The following is a 21,386-nucleotide window of genomic DNA, read 5'->3' as shown; positions in this document are numbered from 1 at the left end:
AAATGCAAGGCGCGATATTTTCATAGAGCCGACAGCGCATTATAGGGCAGAAGTAGAGTTTCGGCTTTCAGTTCGCGGGCTCAAATGATAGAGAGGGAGCTTTTGGGAGAATTTGATCGTTACGGCTAATGCACAAGAGAAAAAAACCCCTGAGATCCGTATACCATGCGTTATTCAAGTTCAAAATAGAGAATAGTATCAAATATCGCTCGCCTGACATATTGTTATAACTAGGGATTATCTTCATAGTACAAATTTCTCCAAACCTGACCCCAAAATTGTGATTTCTTATCAGCTTGAGCTGTATAGAAATTGTCATGTTGAAGTCCAACACAACTGGAAAGCCCCAAGTTAAAAAGAAAGGCATCTTATCCTACAAGTGGCATTTGAAATAATTATTGCTCATATCTCTTGGACTTTTGTGAGTTTCAAGTTACTAATGAAAAAAGACACCTTTCTCCCATAAATTGTAAAGCCATTATTGGTGGTATTTCAGCATTTCATTCTAAGAAAGACAACTTGGCTTTAACAACGTACTTAAATTGCTTTAAACATGGATTTGCTTGCTATACAAAGTACAGAACCATTTTAGAAGAAACACAAACACTGAGTTCTACTGGACTACATGAGTTGAGAAAACATCCCTGAGCGGTTCTTACAAAGCTTTTCCTCATACATAACCTTAGTGTCAGATACTTTTCATGCAAACTTCTTGTGAGCTTGACAGATCAAAAGATCAAAAATTTATGATATTGTACAGTTAGCAGCATAATTATTTATTTATTTATTTATTTATTTATTTAATCATATTTATATACCGCCCTATCTCCCAAGGGACTCATAATTGTCTTTTTAGATATTGAAAATAAATATAAATGTAATTCCCATAATTCTAAGAAGTCTTTGCTTGAAAGGGCCTTTGATGTTTGGAAAAAAAGCTATGTGACCAGCTGTAGTAATGTATGCAGACTTGTTTTAAGAGATCCATGACAAAGGCACCTACATTGGGCCCTTTAAGCAGGTCAGCAGGCTGTGGTGAATATTCCTACTGCAATGCTATGATTGGTTTTCTGCCATGTCCTGGGGCTTTATCTTCATAGAATCATAGGGCTAGAAGGAATCTCTTGATGATTCTACTCCAACACCCCGTCAGCCCCCAAGGCAGGAATCCTTACATCATCCCAAACAGATAGTCATCTAATCTTAATCTCAATTTTGTCCATGAAAGAGGCTTAACTCCTGCTTAGCTATATTAGTGTTACAGTAGTGCAATATTTCTTAACCTCAGTAACTTTTATGAATTTCAACTCCTAGAACTGGGGGCTGGGGAATTCCAGGAGTTGAAGTGCACACATCTTAAAGTTGCTAAGTTAAGAAATGTGGGAATATAGGTAGTCCTTGATTTATATTCTTATAGTTCATTTAGTGACTGTTGGAAGTTACAACGGTTCTGAAAAATGTGACTTATGACCATTTCTCACACTTACAACCATTGCAGCATTCCCATGGTTATGTGATCAAAATTCACACGCTTGGCAACTGACACATATTTATGACTGATGCAGTATCTTGGAGTCATGTGGTTATTTTTTGTGGCCTTCTAATTAGCAAAGCCAATGGGGAAGCCAGATTCACTTAACAACCATGTTACTAAGATAACAGCTGCAGTGATTCACTCAAAAACTGTTAAATGTTGTAAAATGGGGTAAAATTCTGTTAACAAATCTCTCAGCAACAGAAATTTTGGTCTCAATTGTGGTTGTAAAGAGAGTCTGTAGCTTTTTCACTTATTCCAATCAATGACAGACTCAAGATATATGAAATCTGTTTAACTTTGCTGCTCATTACCATTAAGTCAATGACTGGTAACGAAGGCAAGAAGTGGGAATCAGCACCCAGGAAGTACATTTTATAGTATAATTTCTCCCACCTCAAGGACAAATTGAACATAACTTTTCAACTCAGCTGTGGGGAGGAAGGCCAATAAGGATGTATCTCTCAGAGAGATAAACGGAAAGCAAAATTCTTGGAGGACTTGGGGTACCACTGAAGATGCTCCCAGGCCAGGGCATATATATTCCATGGTTGGGTATAGGCTTAGGCAATAGGATTAGCAAATAAATATTTGAGAAGTGATGCAGAACACTTCTCAAATATGACTACTTGACTTAGGACCACAAATGAACCCAAAATTTATGTTGTTAGGTAAAACATTTGTTCAGTGAGTTTTGCCCCATTTCGCCTCATTTTAGGACTTTTCTTACCACAATTGTTAACCGAATCTGGCTTCCCTATTGACTTTGCTGGTCAGAAAGTTGCAAAAGGTTGCAAAAGATGACACAGCAACAGTCATGAGTATGAACCAGTTGCCAAGCATCTGAATTTTGATCACACGAGCATGGGGGAATGCCACAAAAGTCGTAATCTGTGGAAAAACAGTCATAAATCATTTTTCCCCAGTGCCCTTGTAACTTTGAAGGGTAACTGAAAGAACTGTTGTAAGTCTAGGGACTACCTGTATTAAGAATGATCCACTGATCCTACTGATTATTCCCCCACCCACCAACCTTCTGCTAGAACAGGGGTCTCCAACCTTGGCAACTTTCAGACTTGTGGACTTCAACTCCCAGAGTTCCTCAGCCAGCAAAGCTGGCTGAGGAATTCTGGGAGTTGAAGTCCACAAGACTGAAAGTTGCCAAGGTTGGAGACCCCTGTGCTAGAAGCACTCTGCCTCAGCGGCTGCAAACCCTCAGGATTAAACGAGAAATCGGGAGAGCTAGAGGGGGCAGCGTGAAAATTTAATAAAGAAAATCAGGTGTGCTCCTTCTCCTTTGGCCTGCTCGCCACGCCCCTTGTCCACAGGGCCCAAAAGCAAGCCGGGAAAGCGAACGTCTGCAGCCAAAGCGTGTTGACAGAAAGTTTGTGCTTGCAACATCCCGGGCTGGCACGAGGAGGCTGGGGCGCTTTTGCCTTCCAAAGTCTACCTCCCGGAGGCCCGTCTCCATGGCAACCGGACGCGGTTGGATTCTAAGGCAGCACAGCTTAGGCTTCCTGAGCTCGTCGGTTGCCGCCGTGGCTAATCGGGGAATGGGCGCCTCACCGCCGCCTCTCTTTATCCTGCCCGCCGGAGATAGTTCCCTGGCGGTCAGCTCTTCAGCGGGAGATGGGTAACCCCGAATTCGCTTGCTCTGAGGGATGATGGCGGGGCAAGCCGAGTTGAAGAGGCGGTCTTAACCCCGGAGCAACATTCGGGCTGCCCGCTGTTGCTCCTGCCTCCCGGTCCCTGTGGGAAGGTCTCCCACCACCGACAGACGCCGCCAATTTGCCCACCTTTCGTGGGCCTGTGTTAAAGAGACTGATACAGTCTCTACCGGTAGTAGGGAAACGGGTGGGTTAGTGAAGGATTGCCGCCTTAATTCGTGGCATCCCTGTGGAGAACTTCATCTCTCAAGTTTCTGCTTGTGGCTGGTTTTAAACCGCTGGATTGCTATGATCATTCATGGCTTTCTTCCTTTATTGGTTATATAAGGGTATATAAAATGGGTATATATATAAGGGTATATATTATGCCAGAAACGTAAACTATGGTTGTCCCAAGATTGGCCTCTAAAATATTTAACTATACAGCCTGAACCCTTCCTGGAGCCTCAGTGTGGTTGACTGCTCCACACAAGGCAGATATATAAATTAAAAATATACTGTTGGATAAATTCAATATAACTCCCCATAACGAGTCAGCTAAATCCAAAATCTTACAGGAATAAAACTATTTTAGGTCTTTATTTCCCCCTTGAAATATCAGGAAAATAAGGGCTGAATGTATGTTTGGAGAAAAAAAAATATTCCACATTTATTTATAGTGTACATGGGCTTGCAACATGTATTAGCAATAGCACTTAGACTTATAAACCGCTTCGCAGTACTTTACAGCCCTCTAAGCGGTTTACAGAGTCAGCATATTGCCCCCAACAATCTGGGTCCTCATTTACATTTCACCTAGATTAAAAACACAGTAAAATGTGAATGTTAAAAAGATCTATATTCAGAGACCAAATTCTAGGCTATCTGACCATTGAAGCATAGCATCATTTATCTGGAGAGAAAAAAAATCAGATACTGGACCAATATATGCCCTCAACTTCCAATCGGTCACAGAGCAATTACGTCCAATTTGATGTGGAAGCCCACAATCACGCTGAGGGGAGCATGTAGAGAGTGTATGGAGTATATTCCATAGAATGGGGGCCACTGCAGAGAAGCCCTGTCCTATGGTCCACTCTCCATGCATCTCCCAAGGAGTGGTGACTTTGAGCAGGCTTTCTCTATATCAGGGGTGTCAAACTCGCGTTGTCATAGAATCGTCAAATGAAGTATTGTGACTTTTACCCCCTTTGCTAAACTGAGTGTGGGTGTGGCCAGCGCATGATGCATCTGGCCGGCGAGCTGCAAGTTTGACATCCCTGCTCTAGATGAATGCATCAAATAAGCAAATTTGGTTGCGGTGAGGTGTTGAATTTTATATACTAGTGCTGTACTATTTAGAACTCTAAAAGTAATAATCTTCATTTTAAATTGGAGACACACACTAGCAATTAATGGAAAACCTTTAATGTAAAAGTAATTCTATGCTAGCAGGGTTGCCCTACTGGAGACTGGTTTGCTGCAGTTTTAAAGATTTAATTGTATTTTAAAAAAAGAATTAAAAAAGGGGGAAAATAGATCAGGATATTTATAAGCATTATAAGGATTAGTGTAAAGGTAGGTGGAAATGACCTCCAGGAAAGGGAAAAAGAGGAAGGAGTCCCCCCATTTAATGGCAAGAGATGGAAATTAATTGGGTGATTAAAAATGGAAACAGGAAATTGGTAGCTTCAGTCTTGGAAGATTTTGTTAGCCTTCCAATAAAATAGAATTATTATTATTATGATTTGTTGTGTAGTGAGTCAAATGTTCCAATTGGATTTTTGTCTAGTTAAATTAAACCTGGGATAGGCAGATATCCTATCTGTTTGATGGAGTTGTTGTTATGAAATTTATTTGCCTGTCTCGCCAGGGGCCTACTCTAGGTGGTTCACTTCCATAAAAATTAGAAATAAAAAGGAAGTTTAAACAAAGCAGAAGTAAAATAATGGAAAAATAAAATAAAAATGGAAAGACAAAAACAAAATACAATAACATGATTAGTAAAAGAGATGGGTTAGTGAAAGGAGAGAACGGAAATGAGCAGATTTAAATCATCCAGTTATATTTCCTATCTGGTTTACTTGGGAGAAAGTTGACATTTAGAAAATTAAGGATAAATTCTTGAATAATGTTTAAATGCCATTTTAAAATTATAAATCTATTATTACATTTAGATTACTGTAGAAGGGTCGACGTATTGGCACTTATATTTGAAATATAAGTTAAAATGAAAAGTTAGCCATGTAGCAAATAAGAAATTTATCTTGATTTAATAAATTTCTCATGTTTTAAATGTTATGTTTATGTTAAGTAAAACCTGAATTTGGGATGTGGTACAATTGGATTCATATGTAGTATTAATCAGGGTTGTTTTAGCTATGGTTGAACTGCATACAGGTAGTCCTCAACTTAGGACCACGCAACTGTTGTAAATTGAGTCGGATCAGATTTTTACAATTTTTACAGCAGTCATTAAGCGAATCACTATGGTAGTTAAGTGAATCCAGCTTCCCCAGTGGGCATTTTATTCAGTATTTACTATTCAATAAATCATTAATTTCAATTCAGTTATATTCAAAATAAATTATATTGTTACCTAGAGTTGCTCAATAATGAGATGATTGCATATTTAATAAATATATTATTGCTTAGCATAATGAGTCTCCAGTTTTATATACCTAGTGTTCCTTAAATGAGTAATGTTCTGTATAAGGGACTGCTATATTATGTTCTCTTGGTTTTTCCTTTATTCACTTTTAATAGCAATGTAACACATAGAACTATTATAGAACTATAATTATCCACCATTTATAATTCCAAAGGGAAAGCTTGACTAGGTTATTGGCAAAGGAAGAGGGTTCCTGTTGTAAAATAATCAGGTCTTTCCAATGTGCAGTGGCCTACCAATCTTTTTTCAAAGCATAGTAAGTATTCATACAGTACTGGAGTTAGAATAGTTTTAAGATTAAGTATTTGTTTTTCTAGTGTTGAGTCAGAATACTCATCAATAATGCAGCTTTCGAAAACGAAAGAGATATGCAGTTGGCAATTTAGGAAGCCAAATAAGTCAAAATCTGTAATACATTTTGACAGGTAAGATGCATTTTTACTTTATAGCAGTAACTGAAAAATATTCACTCAGATATGTAAATCTCATTGGTTATATTCTCACATAAAAGTAAACCAAGATATAATTATCATAACCTTGATGGTCTGGTTGTGCATACCATTAAACCATAACTGATTGAATTTATATGGCAATAACATGGTAAAACAAGACTTACAAACATGCTATATACAAAGCCAAAATTGAACAAAGCTTTATTTATGACTTAGTGCAATGTGTGAACTCTACCATCGACGAAGGAAAAAGTAAAAAACAGCATCAATATTTTTATTTCATCAGTTTTTGAGGCATTGACTCATCAATAACTCTTGATATTTACTATACAGTATTTGTCTTTAGTTTCAGTGGAAGAATCTTTAACCAAAAGTACATTTTACCATTTTTTCAAGGTAGAAGATTCTATCTGTTGAATTTTGAATGATTGTAGATGATTTAAACTGACAACTTGTCCCATAAACAATACTGATTCAATCCAAAGGAAGAAAGCCAATTGTATTTAATAGGATGTAATATAAATAATAATTAACATAGCTAGTAGAATTGAAATATTCTTTATTTTAGGACCATTATTTGGTAGAAAATGGGAAATACATTACACTTTTTATACAGCATACAATTACAGTGATTTTTCAGAATAATTTCAAAATGCAGAATATTTGTCTGTTCATGGCTTTAGGCGTCTTTAGTAGCATAAGATTTGATTTTGACTTGAGATATTTGAAGGAAGCATCTTGATGATACTTAGCCAGAAGTAAAGAAGTGTACCTGTTTATATAATGCAGTATTATATGAATATTTGCATTATATATGTATAGTGAAATTTGGTCAGGTATCATATGCAGAGTTTTCCAAGGTTCCTACTAACTATTTTTCTTTATTATAATCATTGTTAAATTATTCAATAATCTTTGGACAAAGCCTTTGTTGATATAATCTACCACAGCTGAAAGAAAGGCCCTTTAAATGGATGATTCAAAATTATATATTGTAATTTATATCATAAACATAAGAATTTTTCTGTGCTTTGAAGAGCTATTTTCTTCAATTTACGTTTGTGGATGACTTAGTGGCTTTTGAAATTTTTAGTTTGATTTAATGAAGTTGTAATGTGAATGTTTTATTTGTAAATTACATTCCTTAAACATACATTGCATGTACGGTAGTTATTTTTACTGAAATTATTACATTGTTTTCTCATGTTCATTTCTGCAGCATACCATCAGAAATACTTCTGAAAATATTATCCTACTTAGACGTTGTATCTCTACTGTGTATTGGCTGTGTGAACAAGCTTTTTTATGATCTGTCCAATGACAAGTAAGGAACAGCATGGGTCATGGCTACTACATAATAGTAATCAGTATAATGTAAATTATAAAAATCTTGGAAATAAGTATCGGGGAAAAAGAAAGGGTTTCACTGTTTCAGTGCAGTGAATGAAGAAGAATACATAGCTCAAGACATTACCCAATCAAGTTGTCTAATTTTTATATGAGACAAATTGATTGGGTAATGTCTTAAGCTATATATTCCTTCCCATTTACTGCAGTGAGAACTATTTTGATTAAAGATGATACTGTAAATAAATAAAACAACATATGCATATGAGGTTCTGTAGTTATTTTATGTATATTAGTCTTTTTACAAACAATTTATGTTAAGAACTATTGATGCTAATTTTTTGATGATCAATAACATCTTATTTTCACTAAGGCAAATTTTTGTAGATTTGAAGTTGTATTTATTTTTTAAAGTATAAAGAGCAACTTTTTTTTTTGCTAAATGATAGGATAAAAATTGATTAGGGAATATAACATCTTTCGGCATTCATATTTAATTTTTCAGCAATAACTAATAAATCTAAATAAGGAGTTTATATTATGAAATTGGCTATATTGTAATAGTGCTGGCTCATTGTTATCAGTGAAATTGTTGCCATTGATTTAACTAAATGGATTTGTAAATGGCATAGTGGTAAATGGAATTAACTGGATTCTTAATGTAGCTCAGCTGGCTCTTTATTGTAGCCCTGTTGCTAGCCATAGGACAGCTTATTAGCATACGGTGTACTAGATAGTCTCAGCTCTGCTATCAATCAGTTTGCGAAATTCCAGAAAGTTGGAATTGGCTCTTATAGGTAGGTGTAAGCCAGTTCCAGCATACCATTGGATTTGTCCCACCCAGAGCCTTAAATGAGATCTTCCCTACCTTAAATTCAAATATTTAGTAATTTATCTCCGGAATGCATATCTGAATATTGGCTTATTTTTAAGTTTTGCTATGTAATGAATGTGGTAACTGTCTTGGTATTTGTGTTTGTATGTGTGTTTTCAATAGCGTTATCTGGTTCAAAATATACTCTAAGTCTTTCCTACCTAAAAGAAAAGTATGGAGAACAGTCCAGGAGAAAGACTGTGCATCTCTGAGGTTTCTGGAATTGCAAGATTCCAAGTCAAGATGCTGGAAAAGAGAGTATTTTATGAAAAAAATAGCTGCTCAAAGATCCTGTGTAATTCAGCTTCTTAAGCCAATAAACACTTACACTGGTCTTCCACTTAAAACCAAAGAAGCTATCAAGTAAGTCTTAATAAAATAAGATTTTAATAAAAAATTATAAATTTCTGTTAATTAGGAGAACATATGGAAGCTCTTTATTTCTGGTTAATACTTACTTGTAAGATCGGAATTACAAATTCATACAGTTGCATAATATAGTTGGTTAGATATATATGTGTATATGTATACACACACACACACACACACACACAAAATCAAAACAAGTCGTTGGAATTTCCAAACAGTGGTAATTGTTAAACATTTGGATAAGCTATTTCCTTATTAAAGGGATGGTGTAAAACTTTCAACACTTCTTTTTCCTTTCCAATCACAGAATCTCTGCTCTGAGATGGGTAATCTTATTAAAGGATCAAAATGGAAAGGAACAAGAAATGGATCAGGCTGACATTTCTTTTAATGAAACTTCTGTTACTGTATACTGGTATAATAATAAATGGCCTGCCTTAGATATCTTGTCAACTTTGCAGTTATTTGGAGTGACCCCAGTACTTTTGGGTGAGGATAAACTGCATAATAGTAATGGGTAAGTTAATTTAAGTTGTTTAAATTAAGCTCTTTAAGTTGTATCTTTGTTGGTATAATTTAAATTTATTAGTGTAATACACTGTAGATGCATTTTAACTTATATGAACAGCACAATAGTGAAAGTAGTGATCAGATTGGAAATCAACGGAATGCTATTTCAGACTGTTTAATATCATGATTGTTATTTTTAGCTAGGGCAGAAAAAAAGGGAAGCAAAAAGATACGCATATGCAGCTTCACATGGCAGAAATATGATAATTCCTTCTATATCCAAGGAAGTATTATTAATGATCAATTTCTGTGTCTTTGTGCTCCTTAAGTTTGGTTGTTTTCTTGAAGACTTTTCATTACCTGTAATATCATCAGCACTAGAAGGCCTTCTGGCCCTGACGAAGTTACCTAGTTAGATAATGAAACATTTGCAAGAAAACAACTAAGCTCAGTGAGCACCAAAGACTCCATAGTTGAACCCTGAGCTATAAATATTGTCTTCTATTGATTCTGTATGTTTCCTGTCTTACTATTGAGAGTATTTATACAGATGTGAGATGTGCGACAGTATTCACCTTAAATTACAAGAAAGTTGATTTCCATTCTGTAATAATCCCATAATAAAAAGCTCTTGGAGGGGTTTGAATTGAAGAAGGGTTGGATTAACAGTGAGGAGAATAGTTCCAGTTTATCTTCAGCTTCAGAAAATCTCAGGCTGATTATGGAGCAGTTACTCTGTCTCAGCCCAATATTATCACCTAAGATGGTTGTGTTAGAAAATGGAAAGAGAGAGAATGTTATGTATGTCACCTTGAATGGTATGAAGGTGGAATATAAATAAATAAATGTATAGTGCTAGTCTTATAAACTAATTGAAAATCAATGGACTTGCAACTCTTTTTAGTTTACATTATTGCTAGTAATCACACATTAAAAAGTTGAAATGTTGTTGAACTTCAATTACTAATTGGGCATTTTGTGTTTAACTAACTTAATATCCTTAAAGCCCATGGCAACGTTCTTTAGTTTCTGAATACAAGTTGGCTAACATGACTGAAAATGCAAAAATGATTGGTTGTGATGCACTTGTTGAACTCTACCATATTAACCAAGGGTTCATGCTGGGTCTTTGGAAGGTAAGATTGTTTTTTCAATAAGCAACTTTTTTGAGAAATATTTGTTTTTACTGCTTATGCACAGCAATTAAAATGGGTATGTTAAAGTAGCTAATGCCGTATGACAGAACTGTTTGTGCTAATATTTGCTGACTTGTTCTATTTTTTAAAATTACCATAAGACTAATTATTTAATTTTGCTGATTAAAAATGATTTAGTTCTTGCTTTATTCCTTGGAAGAGTATATATACAGCTGTAGACTTGTTTAAGTAGCAAGGGAGCCATGCTGTGTACCTCTCCTCCAATGAAGCTAAAGGGATAAGGATTTGGACATTCACCTTCTCTGTGGCTTGTCACAAATAGAAATACAATTTCTGTTAACATTTAGAAGAAAAGTAAAATCAATCCTCATTTGATGGATCTTTGGACATAACTTTTAGGAATGCTATTGCCATACATTTATTGGGTTTGTGTTTCCTGATGTTTTACATGAGGCAGTGCTGTAATTGGTATGGTATAGAAATGATGTAAAATAAATATTGGGATTACTGTGGATTGATCAGAATAGCAATAGCAATAGCACTTAGACTTATATACTGCTTCACAGTGCTTTACAGCCCTCTCTAAGCAATTTACAGAGTCAGCATATTGCCCCCAACTATTTTGGTCCTCATTTTACCCACCTCGGAATGATGGAAGGCTGAATCAACTTTGAACCTGGTGAGATTTGAACTGCCTGAGAATCCTGAGACACTCTAATTTACATCCAAGTAAACTTCCATTCCAGAGTTGGTTATTTCTTGATTGACTATTCCTCCTTCTTGGTTTCTTTTATTTTTCAGCCTCTTATAAATAGGGATGAAATTCTTCTACAAAGCAGAATGAATGCAAAACAAACTTCTGTTTTGTGTGATACTTTTTTAGCTAAAAAGATTTATTCACTTGTGGCCCAATGCCAATATTACATCATGTCGTAGATAAAACAATGATATAAAATAAACTCGGAAGGTTAAACCTCAAACCATTAGAAAGACACTAGATGATTTGTACCAGGTCTGGCTTTTTAAAAAAAATTAGGAAACTTATTGAAAATGTGATAGCCTAGGAGAAAACACCTGACTGCTCAGCTGAAGAATTAATATTTAATAATTGGTGTTATGAATTTGTTGCATTGAAAGCATTACATGTGAAACCAGTTCAATTTCTGTATCAGGACATGTAGAAGTGACTTTTTATAGGAGATACTGATCTACCAGCTGTTGCCTTTACAAGTAATTCTGGCCAAGTTAAGATTCTTCTGTATGAAATATATGAGGAATGGAACAAAGGAAAGTGATAACTGAACTATAATGGGAGTAGAAATTTGATGAAATAGAGTATGTTGTATTAAATTATGTGAGTAATTGATAATGTACTGATAAATGTAACATATTAGCATCTGGACACTTCTATATTTTTGAGAGATACACTGCAATAGAGTGGCAATCTTAAATTATTGTTTATATTTAAAATGGATGAAGTTACTCACCCCTCTTGTGTTGTTTTGCGATTATAGAATAATGAATACAACTTCATATTGTTTAGTATGATTTAGATTAAAGGGGAAGTAGGAAATTACTGCAAAAATTGGTATTTATCATTCTGATTTTTCTTTGTGGATAGTAATCACTTAAAGTGGCTTCTATTTCTCCTTCATAGGATTTTTCTTTTTGTACAAAAATTCAGATTCAGGCAAAACCCACATTTTGAGGTGAAGCACAACGATTTTAGAAAAGATTTTTCATTACTTCAAAATCATATATGTTTTCTTTCAGATGTAGGCATTCACTCTGACTCTCATCTTTACTTTTCAGCTTTGATTTGCTATAATTTGTATTTCTGTGGTGGTTCCACCAAAAATAAAAATTTGGCATTTTATATAAAATACCACAGTCAGGAGGGGTAAAATTTGATTTAGTAATGAAAAGATGTGGTTCAAATCATTGTGAACTTTGGGATAGTGATACAATCAAATTATATTAGTCCCTCTCAAAATTTTGGATTTCTAGTAAGATTTTATATCACGGTCAGGAATATCCTTAGTTAAATAAATTCTCCATGTCATTACCTTGTTGTCCAATCTCTTGTCTTGAACAGTCTCTGAGCTGTATGAGCTAACTGATTTATGGAAAAGTTTAGTCCTTTAATTCCTACCACAACCATGATATTTGGCCCTACTGCATTCAGGTAGAGGAATTATCATCTCTGACTAAAATGTGGAATAGGTAATTCCTGGAAAAGGAGCTCTTGCAGTTCCAAACAACAGCTTAAATAATTTATACAGGTGAGTAGTTCAAAAGTCCTTGTATCTGTTTCAGCTGATGAAACAGTTACTGTAAACTCTATATTGCTGAAAATTTCATTGAATCCTTTTGAAAACTATGAGCAACAGACCCTCACTTTTCTGAATCTCATTACACTCCAGTGTAATCTGATTATGTATGGAATAACTTGGACTAAAATTACTTATTTTTGGAACTTTGTTTCTGATCATTAAAAAAGATGATGTAGTTTGTGCAAACTCTTCTTTTAATACTGTAGTTGTATAATTTAAAAACATCAGAAATGGATTGTGATCACATAAGAACAAAAAATGCCTTTATGTTGTCTTAAATGGATTTTGCTTATCAAAGACCTTTTAGAAAGGTAAATCTTGAAAGGTATGCTATTTGTAATTATTTTGTAGAAAGGTGAGATTGCTTTTGTTATGGCAAATCTTCATTACCACCAGCTCATTGAAAGAAGCACTTTTGGTTCGGCTACATTGTAAGTACTGATTTTAGTTGTTTTAATAGAGATGCTCATATCTGAGATCCTCATCACTGAAAAGAAAGATGTGTTCTAAGAAATGATGTGTTCTAAGAAATGTTCTAATATTTGTTTTAGTAATATCATTTTTCAAAGTGTTGAGCATAATACTAATTCTCCACTTGGTACTGATGACTGGAGAAAATTAGAGTGCAGATTGGTACCTTTGTAGAGAAGAATACTACGGGAGTAATTCTCCCAGGAAGGGGTCCGTAGCATATCTAGATGTAAAACAAAGGCTTAAAGTATTTTTGTGGTAATATAAAAAGAACTGGCTTAAGATCCCACTTGGTTTTCTCAAATTTTATTAATCTGTATTCTTTGAACAAACAGTTAATTTTTCTTGTATTCCTTTCTGGGTATATATCTATATATGTTGTGAGATAACAAATAACATTGTTTGGCTGGTGCTAATGTAACTACTGAAGTCATCCTAAGTTGTGGGAAGCAAAATTAGATATGACTTCTTAAAAATAATAATCAATGGCACAATAAGACACAGTTGCTGGTCAGTGGTGATCAGTTGGAAGCAGTTAATATCAATGAAGCAATCTTTCAGAGTCTTACTGTCATTGCTACTGTTTGACATTGCATTGATTCTTCTGTCAACAATACTCAGTAAGTCAGGCCATAGATATCAAACATCAAAAACATCTGCCAGGCTATCCCAGCCTCTTTTCATGGACGATTTGAACTTTTATGGGAAAAAAATCATCAGAAATATATATAGCAATGGAGTTTGTGAAAGCTAAAGGAATCAATAAGCCCGGAAATAACATGAAGAGTCTGGATGAAGACAGTCACTACAAATACCTGGGCATTCTTTAAGCTGACTTCAAGCACATTGAAATTAAGAAGATTAGAAGTGAATACATCATGAAAGTGAATATCTTAAAATTCAAACTCAATAGAATAAATACCATTAAGGCAATTAGCATCTGGACAATTCCAGTCATTAGATACGCAGCTAGAATAGTGACTGGGTTCAAGCAAAACTAGAAGCCCTGGATAAGAAGATGAGAAAAATAATGACAATGAATCATGCTCTTCATCCATATAGCAGTGTTGACAGACTCTGCTTACTAAGGGAAATAGAAATATAGTTCCAAATGTAGCAGATGGTTGAAGAAGAAAAAAGGCATTGAAAGTATATCTGAAGGACAGTGAAGAAGATGCACGGACGCTAATACAACAGGAAGGCTTACTGAGTATTGGAGAGATGAAATTGGCTTACATGAAAGACCAAATGAAGAACAGAAGAGACATGAGAAGACAAAATATTACATGGCAAGAACATTAAAAAAACTACCAGGCAAAGCAAATAACTAGATCATGGGTGTCAAACTTGCAGCATTCTGTTGCTGTCATGTGACATTTCGTGATTTTTTTTCCCCTTCGCCGAGCTGGTGTGGATGTGGCCTCTGGGTGACACATCCAGCCTGTGGGCTGCCAGTTTGACACCCCTGAACTAGATGATCTGACAATGCCTAAGAGCAGGAAAGTTGAAGAAAGAGACAGAGGGTCTAATTCTGGCTGCACAAGATCAGTCATTGAGAAGAAATGCATACAAAGCCAGAATTGAGAAGACAGCAACAGGTAGCAAATGCTGCTTCTGCAAAGATGCTGAAGAAACAGTGGATCACCTAGTTAGCTGCTACAAGAAGATGACACAGACTGACTCATAAACAACAGATGACAAAGTAACAACAAGGATTGGAATATCTGCAAGAAATACCATTTGTCTGTGAGAAAGATCTGCTAGAAACGTAAAATAGACAAAGTAATAGAAAATAAAGAAACTATAGTGATCTGTGACTTTAAGACTCAAACAGACACCTGCCACATAACAGTTTTAACAATTATCAATAAGAAACACAAATGTCTATTTTGTAAAAAGTTTATGTAAGCTGTTTACACAACCATATCATGGGATAAGATTGTATAAACAGACATTTACAATTTCAGTTAAACGTATTTGAAATCCCCTGCCCAAAGAGATTTATTTTTATATACTTAAATTAATAGTTTAATTGCTAAAGACTACACAAATGATAACCCAATATAAATTAAAATATTTCAGAGCTGAAACCAGCTGTGAGAAATTGGACTGAAAACTCTTCTCCCCATGTGCAGTTCATGATTTAACATTTTATGTAGTCATTATATATCCTATGCATACAATCTTCTCCATCTATTTTTTTTCCAGGAGACATTATGGAGCCCCTATTAAGGTTATCCCAGATGATATTGATCCTGAATATGGCCTGCATGGCTATCAGCTGCATATTGACTTACAGAGTAGAGGAAATAATTATATATGTAGTACATTTCGCAGTTTGTTTTGTAAAAAAGGTACGGCTTGAACTGCAGACTTGGTAATGTTTCTTTGGGGGGGAGTGCTTTTAAACTATAATTTTCAGAGGAATAAGCATGTAATCTCAATAAGTCTGATTACGTCGAAGATGCAGTATTTTTTATAAATAATTTTCCTTGTTAGGTTTTTCAATTCAGTATAGAACCAAAGTTAAATATCTACAGTGAACCAATAAAGGAACATGTGTTTGTTTATTTAATTGTAGTCTTCAGTCTAAACGTTTACCTGGTTTACAGAATTTTTGTTTTCCTGAGATGAAGCTTACAACTAGAAAGACATATCATGTAAGAAAATGAGTAAGAAGAAAATACAAAAATGTTAACACAACTTAGCATTAATTTTGAAGAATTTTATGATTTCTATTACAGTCAGCTATGATAGTACAAGCCCAAATCTTTATTTATGAAAACATTTTTTTGAATAAAGATTACTCTTCAGTTTGACTTCTCAAAGCCTTCAGTGTAATTGCCTGCCAAAGACACTTAAAGTTTTGAGTAGCTACAGTAGAGGAGCACAAAAAAGAATATGTATTCATACTGAAGTTGATTAATGGCATTTCTTTTATATATATTTAAAAAGGAAGATAAAAACTGATACAAACTAATATAAATAAGAATAAAAAGAAAAATCAAAGCTAAAAATGCAAGAGATGCAGACTCCTGGTCTCAATTATACATTAATCTCTAAAATCTTCTGAATCAGTGTATGTATTTGAATTCAAAATTTCCTAGCTTTTACATGTCTACCAAGCATGATAAAATGCCCCTTCTTGTTCATATTTCCAAGAAAAAAATGAAGTGCTCTTTTAGCCTTCTTTGTCATACATTTTTTCACTTGTTCTTCTGTTTTAAATTTCAATAAGTTTATACATTTTAACAATTATATGCTCTTCATTTGTACATAATTATATTTCAAAATTAGTCTAATGTTCAGAACCATAAATTCTTCTCCACCGTAAATCTTTCTAATAACTGTAAATAACAAAACCATTAACAATTATATTCTGCTTCAGTTCTTGTTTTTATTGTCTATTTCTCTTAACAAAATTCTAGCATCTCATGATATGCTAGACATTTATGTTTGTCTATTATTTCTCATCCGTAAGATGCTTCCTCTGCTGAAAATCAAACAAAAAGTATTTTTGGCCACAATCTGGGTTTGATTAATGGTATTTCTTGTAAAATTTGTTCTCCAAAAACATTTGCTTACTGTTCTATAGGTGTCACAAAAGACAGGTAGTACAAAGAGCTAACAAATAATTGAGAATGCTGCAATTAAAATGAAATGGCATTTTAAAAAAATCAGTTTGGTAGCCAAAGTACCCCAAGAATGTTAAGTCATATAACAGAATATGGCAGTACTTTATAGTGCTAGTCATTAAGTCTAAAAAATTAAAGTAACAAAACTGTAACTGCCTTTGATAGTATTGTAATCTCTGTTTATTCCATTTTCCAATGGACCATGACTGTAACCTAGGAAATATTCCTCATTCATTTATAGGTAGCATAAATCTCACTGAGAAAAGACATAAAGAATTGACATATTCTTTCAACATATCATTATTGGCCATGACATGATATAATTATGTTTTAATTTACTTTCAGACTACATTAGAAATGGATATCTCAGGCTTACAGTAATCTCTTACAAAAAGGAAGCTCAACATCTTCCCCTTGATGGAAACATTGGATTGTCTTGGAGGACAGATGCATTTGAGGGCATTATCAAGGTAATTTGCAATTACTGAATTGTGGAAATAGTTTATTCTGCTTATAAAACAAGTTTTCATGTGGCTAGTGTACAGTCTTTTACTGTAAATAAATAAATGTAGCACACACTATATAAAAGTTACAGTTCTACAAAATTGCCCTAAAAAACATCAATCCTCAATATACAGTTATTTCGAATGCAGTTTTTCTGATACAGAATAGATTTGAAATAGCTTATGCAAACAAATTTGATGGATTATCAAGAATGATAATGTAATGGTTACTTTAAAAAATTGTTGCTACTTACTAATCTGGAATATAAGACTCACATTTTAACTGTCTTTTATAATCAAGAATTATAATTATAAAACAAAAAATATATCTATCTTATTCCCTGGTAATTTTGTTTTCAAAGATTTTTAAAGCTAGTATGATATTTTTTCATTATTTTCTATACTTGCTAAAGGAGTATTTTATGGAAAGGATTTTACATTCTTCATTGGAATGAAAATGACAGACACAAAGACTGATTTTCTTTCTTTCTGCTATATTATAGAGTTGTTTCATTATGGATCTGACTCTTCTGGATGATTCACAAAAACCATTTTGGTGTATTAGTGTTCCAGTAGACATGAAATTATCAGTCAAAACATCTAGTTTTTATCAGTTTCTGGGACCTTCTTATTGTATGGATTATAAGGATTCAACTGGAAAAGTGTACATGGAACTAATATGGATGGAAGAAACAAATGAGTACCTTATAGTTAATCTAGTCATTTATTTGAGCACCCAGAAAGTTAATAGTCGTTTTGGCACAAATTACTGAATTTTTTTTTAGCAGTACTGATTTTCTTAAGAATAATTCTTTTTTTATTATTTTTCTCCCTAAAATATATGTTATAAATGTCTGTTGTACAAAAAAAATTGGCTTCCTTGTGTTTGACTATAAAGAAAAGCTTTTATTTTGGGGATGGTATTATAGTTTGATTATTTATTTTTGTAAAATAAATTGTATTCTCTCTGAGTTATTGTTTGAGAAAATTCTACATTGCATTTAAAACATTACACACGTTAGGGAAATTTTCTAGATTTTGAAGCCATATGACGGGAATTACTATGACTGTGTTTATACAAACCAAATATGCCTGTAAGTATGCCTGTATATACTGATTTATTCATTTATAGTTTAAAATTAATTGCCGAATAAAATAGCTAATACCAAGTATTCTATTTGTCCTTATAGCACACAATTTATGAAATGGTTCCCTATGAAAATTTTATTTGGAAAATCATATCTATAGAAGATTATGAAGCAAAATATAATAAACTTTGAGTGTTATATTACGTATAGAGGGAATATGTTTATGTATAAATCTCTACATGATATTTGTTAGATTTATAGCCTTTCTTTTGTACTGGAGTTCAGCTCTTTGTATATTTTTTGATAATAGGGATAGTGGAAGCAGATGGTGAAACCATAGGGAATCTCATCCTATGTTATATTCCACATAAAGAAGGGAGATATGCTCCATAGCAGTCTGGAAAAGGACAAGTTTGCAGAATGCTCAAAGTCTTAGACTGGGAATACTTTTCCCATCAGGGAGCCAGGGTTAGGAATATTGTTAATCTTGGGGTAGACTAATATTAATAGAATATAGAAACTTTGCTGAACTGAGCGAACATGTTTATAAACCATTTTAGTTTATAGGTAGTCCTCCACTTACAAATAAGTTCCAACAGCATTGAAAAATTGATTTATGACCACTGCTGACACTTACAACTGTCATAGCATCCCTACAGTGTTGTGATCAAAATTCAGGTGCTTAGCAACTAGCATGTATTAACATGATTTCAGTGTCTCAAGGTCATATGATCCCTATTTGTGATCTGCCTAGCTAGCTTCCAATAAAGCAAAGTGGGAGAATGCACTTAGTAACTGAAAGATTCACTTAACAAGTACAATGATTCACGTAACAACCAGGGTAAAAAAAAAGGTTTTTAAAATCAGGTGAGATTCATTTAACAACTACCATGCTTGGCAATGGAAATTCTGGTCCCAATTGTGATCATAAAGTCAGGGACTACCTGTATTATATAAAAGTCAATTTTGTTCCTTATTTCTACATTTACCAAGTGTCTATATTATCTTGTATCTTCCCCACATTCCATTATGTTAATTTACAGACTTTAAAAAAAACTAAACTAAAAAGATACCTACAACACCGAAAATATACAACACACACCATTTCCTTTTCCTGTTTGTCCTTATCATGACAACCTTATGAAAAAGGTTGTGCTGAGAGAGAAAGTAGTTCAAAATCATTAGGACGTTTTTGTGGCTGAAGCTAAACAAGGTCCTGGGTCTTTGTATGGTTAGTTCAACCTTTTAAACTTTGACTTATGAAAATAGAATTGTTCAAAACTACAGCTTCTGGGGACCACAATAGAGAAGTTGTTTTCACTGTAATTCCCTGTCAAAAGAGAAAGGATGATCTTGCCTAGGGCAGAGAAATATAGTTTGGGCTTTAATTGTTAATTAAGAAACTGTTGCGATATTAACCATATGGAAACCTTTGAGAGATTGCTTATGTGCAAGATCAGCATAAGTAACCTTTGAGAGATTGCTTATGTGCAAAGATCAGCATAAGTAAGTCTGGCTAATTTTATCATGTACAAAAGAAATAAGCAGAAACTTGTTTGACATCAAGGCTGCAGTACAATGGTGTGAAATGTATCAACACTTTTGTGATTAACCACAGGACATTCCTTTTCTGATAAGGTTCCTCTCACAAAGCTTCTTAGAAGTTTCTCCTACATACAATTATATGAGAATTATTAACATGCAGGGCCAGGATGTTACAAGATGTATTTCTGTTTGCCACGTGTAGCTTGAATAGTGTAACTGTAGAATGCCTTAGACACGTTTGGGAGTGATGTCCTTGTAGCCTATGTAGGCTGCCATGCAGCTGTAACACGTGGGCATGGCAGAGAACAAAGAGCCACCTCATGGCAAAACTCCTCCCAAGAATCACAAGCTTTCTCCCAAAATCATAGGCTTATAGATGTGCGTGCAGCCACGTATTCACATGTTGATTATATGCTAATATGTAACCTCCCCTGCTTACCTTTTGTAACCACCCATTTTTAGCTAAACACAATAAAAGGGGGCTCTGGAATTTGCTCTGGACTTTTTTCATCCCAGACATTCTCTAAGCTCTCATCCTGAGAAGGCCATGAGTCTGTCGTTCATCAGCTGCCTCCATGAGAAGCCCACCAGATGATTCAAAAAATGGTGACCCCGACGTGATTCTGAAAAGAATACGTCCACCCCTTTCCTTCAACGTGATTCTGCAAAGAATACGTTCCCTCAACGTGGTTCTGCCAAGAATGCGTCCCCCGGCGTGATCTGCTAAGGTGATACGTCTCTTGGACCTCTCGTGCTCATCACCAGGTCGTGGTCCGTGCACTCCGGAATCGTTGGTGAAGACGCTTTCCTTTCGTGAGTATAGGAGGAGGGCTCTCTAAGAAGCAGGCCGTGCATCTGCAGGAACTTAGGGAGTTGACCAAGACTAATGTTTTTATTTTAAAAATAATGGAAAAACACTTCCATTATTGTCCAAAAAAGATATTGCTAAATTACTCTGTTATATTTGGAAACAATATCCGGCTTATCCCGAAGGGGGCTCGTTAAAAGTGAGCACTTGGAGATGATTAGGTGCATGTCTCCATGGGTCTCCCAGAGCCCCCCCCCAAAAAATTCTGTCCACATCGCAACTTATCATGGAATGTCTTTTAATCCATGAAAAGGTTCTGCCGGACACGTCACCTACAAATTCTGCTCAAAATTCTCAGTCACCCCCCCCCCCCGTATCTGCATGCAGATGAAACCTTCACGGAGGGTAATGAAAGAAAAAAAAAACTGACTTACTCCCCCTCT

At 34.7% G+C, this 21,386-nt stretch overlaps 1 protein-coding gene across 2 annotated transcripts; it reads left to right on the top strand.

The window, feature by feature from the left end:
• Window positions 1-2,887: 2,887 nt before the first annotated feature.
• On the top strand, window positions 2,888-18,759 carry FBXO15 (F-box protein 15). Of its 2 annotated transcripts, XM_058178115.1 has the most exons (10): window positions 2,888-3,167; window positions 6,169-6,276; window positions 7,523-7,627; window positions 8,648-8,887; window positions 9,201-9,410; window positions 10,410-10,539; window positions 13,245-13,324; window positions 15,573-15,718; window positions 17,345-17,469; window positions 18,006-18,757. In XM_058178115.1, exons 1-10 carry the CDS (start codon window positions 3,004-3,006, stop codon window positions 18,273-18,275), a joined length of 1,578 nt encoding a protein of 525 aa, XP_058034098.1. In that variant the 5' UTR covers window positions 2,888-3,003; the 3' UTR covers window positions 18,276-18,757. The 2 variants fall into 2 exon arrangements, with proteins under 2 accessions (XP_058034098.1, XP_058034099.1); XM_058178116.1 differs by lacking the exon at window positions 8,648-8,887 and having other exon boundaries at window positions 18,006-18,759.
• The last annotated feature ends 2,627 nt before the right edge of the window (window positions 18,760-21,386 follow it).

Source organism: Ahaetulla prasina, chromosome 3 (assembly GCF_028640845.1).
Source record: "Ahaetulla prasina isolate Xishuangbanna chromosome 3, ASM2864084v1, whole genome shotgun sequence".
NCBI classification, from domain to species: domain Eukaryota; kingdom Metazoa; phylum Chordata; class Lepidosauria; order Squamata; family Colubridae; genus Ahaetulla; species Ahaetulla prasina.
This window is presented reverse-complemented; position numbering and strand designations above follow the sequence as displayed.

Coding starts and splice junctions, on each gene's coding strand:
- FBXO15 (XM_058178115.1), top strand. CDS start 3,004: ATGGCAACCGGACGCGGTTGGATTCTAAGGCAGCACAGCTTAGGCTTC. Junction 3,168..6,168: donor AGCTCTTCAGCGGGAGATGG/GTAACCCCGAAT, acceptor TTGTTTTTCTAG/TGTTGAGTCAGAATACTCAT. Junction 8,888..9,200: donor AAAACCAAAGAAGCTATCAA/GTAAGTCTTAAT, acceptor TTCCAATCACAG/AATCTCTGCTCTGAGATGGG.